At 45.4% G+C, this 15697-nt stretch overlaps 1 protein-coding gene across 1 annotated transcript in view; it reads left to right on the forward strand.

The window, feature by feature from the left end:
- Window positions 1-645: 645 nt before the first annotated feature.
- The window catches only part of BIN3 (bridging integrator 3), a 97679-nt gene continuing 82627 nt past the window's right edge, over window positions 646-15697 (forward strand). The window contains exon 1 of the mRNA XM_068274667.1: window positions 646-750. Within this exon, the coding sequence (XP_068130768.1) occupies window positions 743-750 (8 nt within the window). The 5' untranslated portion in view covers window positions 646-742. The remainder of the gene's footprint in view (window positions 751-15697) is intronic.

The raw sequence follows: 15697 nt of genomic DNA on the forward strand, positions 1-15697 counted from the left end.
GCAGACATGTCTCTTACCCCAGGCGCAGTTTGTTGAATTCTTAAAAAGGCGGCAAAATTTGGATGGGAAATGGCAGTTTAGGCACCAAAACCTGACCTTGCCCCAGGCGCAACTTGATCTAGATCCGTCCCTGTCCAAAACTACAAAATAACATATCCTGGAATTAGGCCATAAACTACAAACAGAGCTTTGTAAAGAATAACAGTGCAGCATCACAAAGCGCTCTTGTTCACTCCGAGATGAGATGACGAAATAGCAACTCTTGTGCACTTCAGTACCATCCACAAGGCACCTAGGCAGGTTATTTGGGCCTAGAGGGTATCAAGGTGCCCAGCAGCCGCCTTCTCTGGACCCTCAACCACTTTTAAACTATAGGGGAAACCAAATCTATCTTCCCTTGGGCCTCATTTCCTCTTAATCCTTCTCTGCTTCTGTGACAGAACCTCTCCTTGACTGCTTCCCCCTCCCTTTAGCTGCTCACTTGCTCGCCATTCTCCACTCCGCTTGCGCTGACAAGTTTGCCGCCAATTTCTCTGCGCACGCGTACTGACCCGCACAGCCGTTACTATGACAACACCTCCGCTACGTTCTGGGAATCAAAGACTGTCGTGTAGTCACTCCCCATCATTCGTCACGTCCGATCGCGCGACGTTAGCCATGTAAACTTCCTGCTTGGAGATAGAAACCCGGAAGCTGAAGGAGGAAAACACTGAGAGCCGAGAGAAAAGCTGCTCCGGGGAAAATGAGTTGGTGAGTGGCTGGGGTGCCCGGATACTGTGTGTGGGGAGGTACATGGGGGATGCCACCGCCGCCTGCTGCTGTCACTTCTGGGGGTTGAGGCTGTGTCCTTAGAAGCGTCAAAAGTTTTGAAGGCTTCCAAAATGCGCATTAAACTCTCGCTGCGTGCGTGTGCTGTCTATACAAGCTTTTATTCAGGAAAAGGGTTACGTTCTTGAGTAAATTATATAGTTAGCTCATTAAATAAAAGTTGTGACTGGGTTCTGACGAGCTGTGCTACCTTGTGAACGTATACTACCAGATAGGACATGTATGTGTCAAAATAGGCTACTGTATCCATGTGTCCTACTGGGGAGGGGGTATCTTGTTGGTCTTGGGTTCCCCCAGCTCACTAGTGGGTCTTGGGTTCCCCCAGCACACTAGTGGGTCTTGGGTTCCCCCAGCACACTAGTGGGTCTTGGGTTCCCCCAGCACACTAGTGGGTCTTGGGTTCCCCCAGCACACTAGTGGGTCTTGGGTTCCCCCAGCACACTAGTGGGTCTTGGGTTCCCCCAGCACACTAGTGGGTCTTGGGTTCCCCCAGCACACTAGTGGGTCTTGGGTTCCCCCAGCACACTAGTGGGTCTTGGGTTCCCCCAGCACACTAGTGGGTCTTGGGTTCCCCCAGCACACTAGTGGGTCTTGGGTTCCCCCAGCACACTAGTGGGTCTTGGGTTCCCCCAGCACACTAGTGGGTCTTGGGTTCCCCCAGCACACTAGTGGGTCTTGGGTTCCCCCAGCACACTAGTGGGTCTTGGGTTCCCCCAGCACACTAGTGGGTCTTGGGTTCCCCCAGCACACTAGTGGGTCTTGGGTTCCCCCAGCACACTAGTGGGTCTTGGGTTCCCCCAGCACACTAGTGGGTCTTGGGTTCCCCCAGCACACTAGTGGGTCTTGGGTTCCCCCAGCACACTAGTGGGTCTTGGGTTCCCCCAGCACACTAGTGGGTCTTGGGTTCCCCCAGCACACTAGTGGGTCTTGGGTTCCCCCAGCACACTAGTGGGTCTTGGGTTCCCCCAGCACACTAGTGGGTCTTGGGTTCCCCCAGCACACCAGTGGGTCTTGGGTTCCCCCAGCACACCAGTGGGTCTTGGGTTCCCCCAGCACACCAGTGGGTCTTGGGTTCCCCCAGCACACCAGTGGGTCTTGGGTTCCCCCAGCACACCAGTGGGTCTTGGGTTCCCCCAGCACACCAGTGGGTCTTGGGTTCCCCCAGCACACCAGTGGGTCTTGGGTTCCCCCAGCACACCAGTGGGTCTTGGGTTCCCCCAGCACACCAGTGGGTCTTGGGTTCCCCCAGCACACCAGTGGGTCTTGGGTTCCCCCAGCACACCAGTGGGTCTTGGGTTCCCCCAGCACACCAGTGGGTCTTGGGTTCCCCCAGCACACCAGTGGGTCTTGGGTTCCCCCAGCACACCAGTGGGTCTTGGGTTCCCCCAGCACACCAGTGGGTCTTGGGTTCCCCCAGCACACCAGTGGGACTTGGGTTCCCCCAGCACACCAGTGGGACTTGGGTTCCCCCAGCACACCAGTGGGACTTGGGTTCCCCCAGCACACCAGTGGGACTTGGGTTCCCCCAGCACACCAGTGGGACTTGGGTTCCCCAGCACACCAGTGGGACTTGGGTTCCCCCAGCACACCAGTGGGACCTGGGTTCCCCCAGCACACCAGTGGGACCTGGGTTCCCCCAGCACACCAGTGGGACCTGGGTTCCCCCAGCACACCAGTGGGACCTGGGTTCCCCCAGCACACCAGTGGGACCTGGGTTCCCCCAGCACACCAGTGGGACCTGGGTTCCCCCAGCACACCAGTGGGACCTGGGTTCCCCCAGCACACCAGTGGGACCTGGGTTCCCCCAGCACACCAGTGGGACCTGGGTTCCCCCAGCACACCAGTGGGACCTGGGTTCCCCCAGCACACCAGTGGGACCTGGGTTCCCCCAGCACACCAGTGGGACCTGGGTTCCCCCAGCACACCAGTGGGACCTGGGTTCCCCCAGCACACCAGTGGGACCTGGGTTCCCCCAGCACACCAGTGGGACCTGGGTTCCCCCAGCACACCAGTGGGACCTGGGTTCCCCCAGCACACCAGTGGGACCTGGGTTCCCCCAGCACACCAGTGGGACCTGGGTTCCCCCAGCACACCAGTGGGACCTGGGTTCCCCCAGCACACCAGTGGGACCTGGGTTCCCCCAGCACACCAGTGGGACCTGGGTTCCCCCAGCACACCAGTGGGACCTGGGTTCCCCCAGCACACCAGTGGGACCTGGGTTCCCCCAGCACACCAGTGGGACCTGGGTTCCCCCAGCACACCAGTGGGACCTGGGTTCCCCCAGCACACCAGTGGGACCTGGGTTCCCCCAGCACACCAGTGGGACCTGGGTTCCCCCAGCACACCAGTGGACTCACGCGAGCCTGTTCCCCAGTAGTCAACTACTATCCTTAGAGCCTCTCTGGCTTTTTTATTTAACAAAATATTTTTGTTTTGTATATGACAAACAAAAAGAACAGGACAAGAGGATTTGGCATTTGATACATTATACATACAGAGGTTGGATAGTACAAGGCAGTCATACAGTAAAAAATCATCATGTTGCAATGATATATTTAAATCAATGCTAAGTGATACAAGTTATGCTGGGTATACACTATGATTTTCTGGCAGATTTACTGTCAGATCGATTATTTCCAACATGTCCAATCTGCTTTCCGATCGATTTATGTTCTGAGCATTTTCAGATTGTTTTCCTATTGAAGTGAACGGAAATCAATCGGAAAATGCTCGGAAATCGATCGGAAAGCAGATTGGACATGTTGGAAATAATCGATTTGACAGTAAATCGGCCGAAAAATCTCATAGTGTGTACCTAGCATTAGTGAATCAATTCAAGTATCATGAGACCCACTAATGGTGGCCACTAACAATCCAATTTCTAATGAAAAATCGTTAGAGCAATCAGAAATTCTGATCGGAAATGAAATCGTTCACTACACCATTAATGAACCAATCTTTGCTTCCTATCTATCACAACCAACAAGAAAATCCAAATTTTTGTTAGACGAAAATTCAGTCGATGATTGTTTTTATAATCGTTCGTAATCGATTGTGCCCATCAACAGAGATTATTTACAACCAATCCGATCAGAATTTCTGATCGCTCGAATGCGGCTACCTTTATGCACGTTTATGTAGATTGGAGGCATGAGCCTCAGTAGTGGCCAGTAGCCTTTAGTAACCAGGGCATAGTAGAGGTTACCTCTTCTAGAAATAAAATGAGAGAAGAGTACAAGACGCATAGATAAGGAAAGTTTTTTTAAAATCTAGAAATTCAGTGGTTGTGTTTCAAGGCTTTTCATCCAGTGTGACCAAATTTTGGGGCAATTATGTTCTTTGTATGTTAACCCTATATAGGGGTAGTGCATCATTAACAGATGTAATCCATTTGTTAAAATCAGGTTCCCTCATTGACTGTTTGGCTCTCTTTGATGGTCTCCTGAACTCCCCCAAGATGGATTGAGGATCTTGCAGCAAACATTTGTGCTGGGCAATACTACCGTATATACTCGCATACAAGCCGAATTTTTGACCCCCAAAAAGGGGGCCAAAAGTTGGGGGGTCGGCTTGTATGCTAGTCGTGGGTGGTGGTCTGCGCCCGCCTGCTCGCCCGCCCGCTCGCTCGCCCCCTCCCTCCGCGGCCGCTGCTGCTAAATTACCTGCTTCAGCGGCCGCTTCCTAATCCGGGTTCCCCTCTTTATCCTGCGGACTCCGTAAGTGTATCACAGCAGCGCGCCCGGCGCTGCTGCTGTGACGATGCAGGGGCCAGGAAAGAGCGGTTCCCCTGGTAACGGCGCATCGCCGTTACCAGGGGAACCGCTCTTTCCTGGCCCCTGCATCGTCACAGCAGCAGCGCCGGGCGCGCTGCTGTGATACACTTACGGAGTCCGCAGGATAAAGAGGGGAACCCGGATTAGGAAGCGGCCGCTGAAGCAGGTAATAGCAGCGGCCGCGGAGGGAGCGAGCATGTGGGGCAGGGCACTACACTACACTGAGCACTATACTAGCTAAACTGGGGCACTATACTGGCTAAACTGGGGCACTATACTAGCTATACTGAGCACTATACTAGCTAAACTGGGGCACTATACTAGCTATACTGAGCACTATACTAGCTAAACTGGGGCACTATACTAGCTATACTGAGCACTATACTAGCTAAACTGGGGCACTATACTAGCTATACTGAGCACTATACTAGCTATACTGAGCACTATACTAGCTATACTGAGCACTATACTAGCTAAACTGGGGCACTATACTAGCTAAACTGGGGCACTATACTAGCTAAACTGGGGCACTATACTAGCTAAACTGGGGCACTATACTAGCTAAACTGGGGCACTATACTAGCTAAACTGGGGCACTATACTAGCTATACTGAGCACTATACTAGCTATACTGAGCACTATGCTAGCTAAACTGGGGCACTATGCTAGCTATACTGAGCACTATACTAGCTAAACTGGGGCACTATACTAGCTATACTGAGCACTATACTAGCTAAACTGGGGCACTATACTAGCTATACTGAGCACTATACTAGCTATACTGAGCACTATACTAGCTAAACTGGGGCACTATACTAGCTATACTGAGCACTATACTAGCTATACTGAGCACTATACTAGCTAAACTGGGGCACTATACTAGCTATACTGAGCACTATACTAGCTATACTGGGCACTATACTAGCTATACTGAGCACTATACTAGCTAAACTGGGGCACTATACTAGCTATACTGAGCACTATACTAGCTAAACTGGGGCACTATACTAGCTATACTGAGCACTATACTAGCTATACTGAGCACTATACTAGCTATACTGGGGCACTATACTAGCTAAACTGGGGCACTATACTAGCTAAACTGGGGCACTATACTAGCTATACTGAGCACTATACTAGCTAAACTGGGGCACTATACTAGCTAAACTGGGGCACTATACTAGCTATACTGAGCACTATACTAGCCATACTGAGCACTATACTAGCTAAACTGGGGCACTATACTAGCTATACTGAGCACTATACTAGCTATACTGAGCACTATACTAGCTATACTGAGCACTATACTAGCTATACTGAGCACTATACTAGCTATACTGAGCACTATACTAGCTAAACTGGGGCACTATACTAGCTATACTGAGCACTATACTAGCTAAACTGGGGCACTATACTAGCTATACTGAGCACTATACTAGCTATACTGAGCACTATACTAGCTATACTGAGCACTATACTAGCTAAACTGAGCACTATACTAGCTAAACTGAGCACTATACTAGCTAAACTGAGCACTATACTAGCTAAACTGAGCACTATACTAGCTAAACTGAGCACTATACTAGCTAAACTGAGCACTATACTAGCTATACTGGGCACTATACTAGCTATACTGGGGCACTACCTACCCATACTGGGCACTTTACTAGCTATACTGGGACACACTAGGGGAATAAAGCGGCCAGCATTTCCTACCCCCGGCTTATATGGGGGCCAATCATTTTCCCCTGTTTTTTCAGGTAAAAGTTGGGGGGTCGGCTTATATGCGAGTATATACGGTAACTGAGAAGCTTCCTGATTGATTTTGCACATTTTGTCAATTAAAAGCCTAATCAGGAGTGACAGTAGACCAGGTGGTAGATTGCTTGCATTTTGCTGTATCAGGTCTTTTATCAATGAATCTGGCTTATGCTGGATACACACCATGCGTTTCCGCGTTCGATGCGTCCGACGATACGCATCGATTCGATTATTTCCGACATGTCCGATTCAAGCTTCGATGGATCGTTAGGTCGATTTGCCATACTTTACATGGCAATCGACCTAAAAATCATCAAAATTCGTTCGAAAATGCTCGGAAATGATCGAATCGACGCGTATCGATGGACGCAATCGACGCGGAAACTCATGGTGTGTATCCAGCATTATGCTGGGAATACACAGTAGGCTCTATTCAATCATTTTCTGCATGCGTAAATGCATTTGCGATAAATTCCCGACTGAAATAAGACCATTCACAAAATGTTACGCATGGTTATTTACCGCATGCGTAAAAAATTGTAAAAAGTCTGCAAATTCCTACAAAAAAATTGAAATTCACAAAGAAAAAGGGGTGCATTATTTCTGACTTAATTTCCGATTGTATATCACTTACACATACTTGGTGATATATTTCGCTTCCCATTGACTTAAATGGAGTCTGGAGCCTTGATCGCTGTGTTTGATAGACTTAAAAAAAAAAATTTCTGCTCAATTTTTTATTCCACTTTTTTCAGTATGGTTTCCGCATGTTTCTCCAATTTATTTTACGAATTGTTCTTGCATGTGGAAAAATTTTAGTGAATGTGGAAAAAAAATGATCATCTAGAGCAGTGGTGCTCAACCTTTTTTGGCCCGAGGGCCGAACTTCAAATCAAGAAAAATCTCGAGGGCCGGAACACATGCATACAAAATTTAAATGTAAAACGTTTAACGTTTTTCTAGTAACAGTTAACATGGTGTTGGAAATGGAAAGAAAACAACAATATAAGAATTGCTGTACTCAGAGATTAATGCAGCAATGGTATCAGAGTCCAGTACAGTACCTGGGTGTATGCACAGGGCAGATTAATGCAGCAATGGTATCAGAGTGGCCTTTAGTGTGCTGGCTGAGGAGGCTGTCAGCTCTGTGTGGGGCTGAGGAGGCTGTCAGCTCTGTGTGGGGCTGAGGAGGCTGTCAGCTCTGTGTGGGGCTGAGGAGGCTGTCAGCTCTGTGTGGGGCTGAGGAGGCTGTCAGCTCTGTGTGGGGCTGAGGAGGCTGTCAGCTCTGTGTGGGGCTGAGGAGGCTGTCACAGCGTGTGTCCCGTTGTCTGCCCGCGGTGTCTGCCTGCGGAGGAGGAGAGGATCGGGTGGTATTGCGTAGTATGGCACTCGGCGGGACGCGCATACACCAGCGTGCACTCGTATTTAGCCCCGGGTAGCGCTGGGATAGTTAGAAAGCCTCGCTCATTGGTTACTGCAGGAACCTTCCTTCAATAGGAATTAGGCTGGTGTATGCGCGTCCCACCGAGTGCCGATGCTACGCAATACCACCCGATCCTCTCCCCCTCCGCAGGCAGACACCGCGCGGGCCACAGAAACTGGCTTCGCGGGCCGCATATGGCCCGCGGGCCGTAGGTTGGGCACGGCTGATCTAGAGGTTTACCATATCTTTCTCAACACTGCCACCTCTGGCCGAGACCCTGTAACATTTGGCGGTCGGTCTCCCCAACGAGCGCAGTAGCATGGAGCCGCTCGTTGATTATTATTATTATTTTTTTCCTCAATTGTGTAAGCACTTAGAAGTCATTGACACTACACACATTGCCTAACATGTTATAGTGTGCAGGTAAAGCAACATTACACTATGAGTGTTAAAACTTACTCGTGTTTTCATGGCCTGGTAAATTGCTATGGCACATGTATGTTTATACTCGCGTTACTCAGAAATGCACTGTAGACAGCGTGTTAGGATAACACGATCACAACACAGAGATGTGAACATGCCCTTAGGGCTGGTTCACACTTAGGCGCTTTTTAGTACTTTGCTGATCGTCGGCGATCAGCAAAGCACTGCTGCTAATGTATCCCTGTGGTATCATTATCTGCATGCAGCGCTTTGGGGGCAATTAAGATGTGGTTCTCGTTCTATTGAACGCGAATCGCATGAAAATCGTGGTTGCGATTCGTGATGTGCTTTCCGAGTGTGGACGGGCCCATATAATTATAGAACGCGTTGTTATCATTCAATGTTCATTGTGTGAATGAGGCTTGGAACACACTAGGCAGAACTACTAGCATTGTAGAAAAAACTAGTGCTTTTGCCGCTAATGAAAGTCTATGGGGCGCATAAAACAAGTCATATGTGCCTTTTACATTGTGCGTTTTTGAAAAGGATAACTTGCATAGTTTTCAAAAATTCACCTAAACGCACATAATGTACCTCAATGGAGACGCAGATGAATGTGTTTTTTACACGCGTTTTTTTTTTTCTTTAGTTTTTAAAAATGTTACTGTATTTTGCTCCATTGATTAGGGAAATTATTAAAAAAAATGCAAAACGCATAAAAAATGCATTAAATAGCAAACACGAAATGCAATCACAATTGCGTACAAAAATGCAGCAACCAAATAGACGCACAGTGCAGAAAACTCATGGTTTTCCACACTGCCTAGTGTGCTCCCAGCCTGAGGGCCTACAAACTTTTATATGGGGCATTTTAGGGAAAGGTAATTAAGTAATGTGATTTGATGTACCCTTTTTAGCATTTAAAGGGAACCAGAGACGAAGCACCCTCATGTATTTTGCCATATATATCAGTGGGAACATTCGAGAAAACACCTACTGTGCTCTCTGCTTCATCCTTCACTGCTCAGTCTGCCTGTTACCAGCCCTGATAAAATTCCAGACTGAGCATTCAGTCTGGCTTTGCTCAGGAATCATTATAGCTGAGTCCTTAGAGCAGAGCCAGAAGGGGCCAGGCTTGTGCTTGAAAAGACGTCAGAGAAGACAGACTCACCTATAATGATTTCTGACCAAAGTCAGACAGAATGCTCAGTCGGGGATTTTATCAGGACTGATAACAAGCAGGCTGAGCAGTGAAGAAAGAAACAGAGAGCAGGGTAGGTGTTTTCTCTAATGTTCCCACTGATATATATGGTGAAATACATGAGGGTGCTTCGTCTCTGGTTCACTTTAATAATAATAATAATAATAATAACCATCCGAACATTTGTATAGCGCTTTTCTCCTTACGGAATCAAAGCGCTCAAGAGCTGCAGCCACTGGGACGCGCTCAAGAGGCCACCCTACAGTGTTAGGGAGTATTGCTTTGGACTCATTACTGAATAGGTACTGACCCTAGCCAGGATTCGACCCTGCTCTCCCATGTCAAAGACGGTGCCCTTAACCAGTACTCCATCTATTTCGTGAGTCCGTTGTGTAACTGTCAGGCATAAAATCAAAAATCAATTCTCTATTTTTAACTGGTAATCATTTACTATTCCTTTTCTTGTTGATAAATGATCATTTCCCAGTTTACCTGACTCTCTTATTTGGTGCACACAATGTTGCAGAGCATGCTGTGTTGTCCTTTTTTGCTTCTTTACTTCCCCTCAGACTTAAGCGGCCTGATTGGCTGAAGCCTCTTTACCTCCTGGTTTCCCCTCCCACACCTCTGTTCCTCTCTGGCCAATATTTCTCATGCTGAGACAATGCACTTTCTATAGTGTAGGCGGGCATATCATGCAGAGGGAGGAAATGACACCAGGATTGGCTTTAAAATAGCCACAGTTAAAATGGGAAAAGGTAAGAAGGATTTTTTTTTTTTTTACTGTAGAAAAATCACTAACATCAAAAATGTGTACAGTGCAATATATATATGTGTGTGTGTGTGTGTGTGTGTGTGTGTGTGTGTTATGTAAGTAGAGCAAGTATTTATCTTCCTATGTGGTTTTTTTTTTTTTTTTCTGAAATAGTATGGCGGACAGCTCCTCTTTAATAACCACAGGCATGATCGGATTGTAAGATTCTCCAATTTTACTTCCGTTATTAAAACATTTTATGGACAATATCCACACGTTCTTTGGCATTCCTCATCACAGACTCAGTCAATTCCCTATCAGAAACCAATCAAACACTATTGTCTTGGGGAGAAGCATGAGATTTCATGCAGCTTTCATCAAAATAATTACTTCTTACTATAATTGGTTAAGACAGCGCTTACCAAACTTATCCTGTAATGTCACCAATGGAGCATCTTTTGCACAAACAGGTTTGGGAGACGCATGTTTTAGGATGGACTGATGCCTTGTGAGTGTAGTATGTACAGTTTCCTAAAGTTTTTCCACCCCTCCTCCCTCAGACTTGCAAAATGTCAGGTTTTTTTTTTTTTTTTTTTTTCACCCAAAATGACTGTTATGTGATCACAACACTGCTTTTGTTTGGCAGAGTCTTTAGAGCTTAAAAAAGGGGCGCGCAAAAGATAGATAAGTCCCATAAGCGGCTCAAAAGTTAAAAGTCCTCAGATAGACTCCATACAAATCCAGTAAAACAACTTCAGCGCTGTATGGTACTTCAATATATCAATCCCTACAAAGTGCTGGCTTACCGGCTTCCAGGGAGAGCCAAGTTATAAGGTCTAAGCGTTTGTCTGGTCACCACAACGATCACAACTTCCCAAGGTTAACATCAGGCTTCCAAGTGCCTGCTGTCCTTCATACAACACAGATGCTTCCAGCATATAGATTATGATGCCAAATAAACAGATCTAATTGTTCTCCATTTAAAAACAACACTATTTATTGAACATAAAAACGTTTCCAGATTCTCACATAAGAGCCCTTGGGACAAGGACGCTCAGCAAAATAGCGCATTATAATTATGTCAGTGTGGTGCCGCTCTCCCATCTGCCATCCGTCCGCCCGACCAGGTTTCGCTATTGCGTCATCAGGGGCTTCCAACAACTTGGAAGCATCTGATGACGCAATAGGGAAACCTGTGTTGTATGAAGGAGGACAGCGGGCACTTGGAAGTCTGATGTTAACCTTGGGAAGTTGTGATCATTGTGGTGACCAGACAAACGCTTAGACCTTATAACTTGGTTCTCTCTGGGAGCTGGTAAGCCAGCACTTTGAAGGGTGTTGGTGATTGATTGATATCTTGAAGTACCATACAGCGCTGACGTTGTTTTTACTAGTCTTTAAAACTTACCTGAAGTGACATGAGATATACATATGTATGGTACATAGTATTAGTACTGCTAATAAATTGGCCTCAATTCACTAAGATCATGCTGGAGATAATAAGGCAAGAGAAAACTTACCTCCACACAGTGAGAGAGTTATCTCCTCCTCTGTAGTTAATTTACCTCCTCTGTAGTTAATTTACCTCCTCTGTAGTTATATTCACACACAGTTAATAAACAGCCTGTCTTTAACTGTGGAGTTATTTTAAGGATTGAAGAGTTAACTTAAAGACAGAAGAGTTAACTTTAGGTTTGCCTGAGGTAAAATGTTTCCTGAATACGACATGCCTCATCACAATGGTGATAACTATAGAAACGTTATTAAAGATGGGAAATAAGCTTAGTGAATTGAGGCCATAGTCTGAAGTCTTTCTTTTTTCCAGTCCAGCAAGAGTTAAAACAATTGAGTTATTCATGCAAAAGACCTTGGCCTCAATTCACTAAGCTTATCTCCTGTCTTTAATAACTTTTCTAGAGTGATCACCATGGTGATGAGGCATGTCGTATTCAGGAAACATTTTACCTCAGGCAAACCTAAAGTTAACTCTTCTGTCTTTAAGTTAACTCTTCAATCCTTAAAGGGAAGGTTCAAGCAAAATATAAAAATGAGTTTCACTTACCTGGGGCTTCTACCAGCCCCATGCAGCCATCCTGTGCCCTTGTAGTCACTCACTGCTGCTCCAGTCCCCCGCTGGCAGCTTGCCGACCTCGGAGGTCGGCAGGACGCATTGCGTACATTTTTACGCATTCCCGCTAGTGCAGGAACATTAACACATACATTTTTACGCATTACTGGTTCAATGCGTAAATTTTTACGCATTGAAACAGTAATGCGTAAAAATGTATGTGTTAATGTTCCTGCACTAGCGGGAATGCGTAAAAATGTACGCAATGCGTCCTGCCGACCTCCGAGGTCGGCAAGCTGCCAGCGGGGGACTGGAGCAGCAGTGACTGACTACAAGGGCACAGGATGGCTGCATGGGGCTGGTAGAAGCCCCAGGTAAGTGAAACTCATTTTTTTTATTTTGCTTGGACATTCCCTTTAAAATAACTCCAGAGTTAAAGACAGGCTGTTTATTAACTGCGTGTGAAAATAACTACAGAGGAGGTAACTTAAGGACTGAAGAGATAAGATAACTCTCACTGTGCCGTGGTACGTTTTCTCTTGCCTTATTATCTCCAGCATGATCTTAGTGAATTGAGGCCCTTGTCAAACAGCTTGTAAATTCCGTCTGATTTTCTGAAAAGTTTATAGAAGCTAAAAGGCTGATGATATCTGTCAGAGAGAAGGCAGATCATAAGGTTTTGGTACAGGAAAGTTCAAAGAATGATTACTTATGTTTCTTTTTCTAGCCAAACAAGACAGATTGTGGGTTCCAAATAGTAGCTGTGACAGTCTGATGCAATCTTAAAAATGAACCCATAAAACTGTAAAGAAAAAAAACTCTGTTACTAATATTTCATTTATTAATTTATTATTGATACTACACATACAAAACTAATGTATTTCGTAGCCTTAGGCATGCTTTTTTTCACGTTTCCATTATAATACACTTTTTATATGCATTTTTTTTTTCGATTTTGTTATAAGCTGAGACGTGTTCTTTAATAGACTTTGTTGTTGATGTAATGTTTTAATGGCCAGATTGTCATCCAAAGTATGGGTGCTTTATAGTGAGAATTGCATTGATGATGGCTTTTAGCCTTGCGTTGCACAGCGATCACCTGTTCCTATGAGTCAGTCGTGTACCTCAGATTCCTGAATGAGGAACACATTGCTATCTGCACATTCTTGAGATGTGCATTTCTTGGCAGCGTATGGGTTACAGAGATTTGGAAGCACATAACTTGCTGCAGAGCCCATTCTTGGGTATTTCTGGCTGAACTCCAGATTACTGAGAAAAATATCAAATGCAGCCAAATATGCTCCGCAAACAATTTCTGTGTGAAGTTCCCCCTCCCTCCTCTTTCTCTGTCTTCTTCCAAGCCTTGACTCACCTTGTGCTACATTCAGCAGGGACAATCGCCCTGACTTATTCTATTAAGTCTCATTCAGCATCACCTGTTTCCTCTTCTCACAGGTCTAGTTTTTGTTACCAATACCCGAGGTGACATGGGACATGATGATATAGACATGGGTATGTATATTGCCACGCACACAAATAACTAGGGTGTGTTCCTTTTTTTTCTTTCTCTGCCTAAAAGAGTTAAATATCAGGTATGTAAGTGGCTGACTCAGTCCTGACTCAGACAGGAAGTGACTATAGTGTGACCCTCACTGATAAGAAAATTCCATCTATAAAACACTTTCTTAGCAGAAAATGGCTTCTGAGACCAAGAAAGAGATAAAAAGGTCAATCGTTCATAGACTTTAGCTCTGGCATACTTCAGTGAATTTGTCCTCGAGCAAAAACAATAAAAAAAAAAGTGAATACTTAAAAAGTAGATTTAAACCTAAAATAATACTGTGGAATATCTTAAAGGAATACGATCGATACCAAAGTGTTCTAAAATGACAGTGTGCAAATAATGTCTAAGTAGCTGTGTAAACATTTTCCTACTTTTCATGTTAAATATCAGAGGCAAAAGCTGTAATTTATTGAGGGTAGGATTTAGCTATATTGGGACAAATCAATTGCAGAAGGGGTGTCTGCTTCAATGCACAGCTAGAGTTGCATATCAGACTACAGAAAGCAAATATAAAACATCAAACTCTGAAAGCAAAAACAGTATGAAAAGCTGTGACAATTAGTTATATTTCCTCTGCTCTCTTCAGACACCTCAGTCAGAAACACAGGACACAGGAGCTGCAGCTGTTGGGAGCTCTCTCTCTGTCACACACAGAGCTACACATAAAGTTAACTGATCAAGTGTGAGGGGAATTTCCCCTCTCCTCATGGCTCAGTCAGCCGTCAGTTTTGGCGTCAGTAAGGGCCTGTTCAGACTGTCAGCGTATGAAGAACGCGTATAAAATCAAAGAAACGCAAGTTGAAAAACGCATGCGTTTTTCTTGCGTTCTAATACATTTTTTATTGCGTTTTGCACACACATGTGATCCAGGGGAAAAAAAGAATTATGGGAACCGCAGAGGAAAACATACGCTAAAAACGTAATAGTACGTGTTTTTGATACGCGTCCATAGACTTTCATTGCGTCCGTTTCTATGCGTGACGCACAGAACTGCATGCAGCAATGCGGATAAGAAACGTATGCGTCTCATACGCATACATGTGAACTAGCCCATTCAAAAGCATTAGGAGCCGTTTCTATGCGTTTTTGGTACCCGTACGCGTTCCCTGAAAACGTCTAGGAACGCGCATAGTCTGAACAGGCCCTAAAGTTTGAAAGTATTTTGATAACAGTAAACAAAGAAGTTGCTACTAAAATGTATACACTAGTACTTAGGGCTCTTTCACATTAGGGCAGATTTTCTGCGTTTCAACACAAAGGGTAAAGTTTGCGTTACCCAAGGTGAAATGAAAGTCCATAGACTTTCATTTTAGCTTTCACATATAACGCAGCCTTTTTGTGCGTTGCGTTACACTGCACCCAGGCGCAGTTTTTCAGCCGACGCTAGCTTTATGCGTTACAATGTTAGTCAATGAAAAACGCACACTATACGCGTTTTTAATCCGTTAATGCAGGCAATCAGTCCCAGAATGCAACAGAGGAACAATGTAGAAAGTTGAAAACTAAAAGAAAAAAAAATTACCTGCGTTTTTCTATGTGCTGTAACGCATTGAAAACTGATTAAAAACACACACTCACTGCAGTGCAACGCATATCAAAACGCATACAACAAAACGTATGCTTTGAGCATTCTCCAACGCAAGCTCTGATGTGAAAGAGCCCTTAGCAGCACTTTCCAAACAATTCCTGTGTCAATTGAAAAAAATATGTGAATCGATAGTATTCCTTTAAGTCATTTTTAGGATAAGGAATATAGATACAATTGTTTATTTCATTACTTTATTTTCGCCTCGGGTGTCCTTTTAAAGAGAAACTCCAACCAAGAATTGAACTTTATCCCAATCAGTAGCTGATACCCCCTTTTACATGAGAAATATATTGCTTTTCACAAACAGACCATCA

The sequence above is a fragment of the Hyperolius riggenbachi genome, chromosome 3, assembly GCF_040937935.1.
Source record: "Hyperolius riggenbachi isolate aHypRig1 chromosome 3, aHypRig1.pri, whole genome shotgun sequence".
NCBI lineage: Eukaryota > Metazoa > Chordata > Amphibia > Anura > Hyperoliidae > Hyperolius > Hyperolius riggenbachi.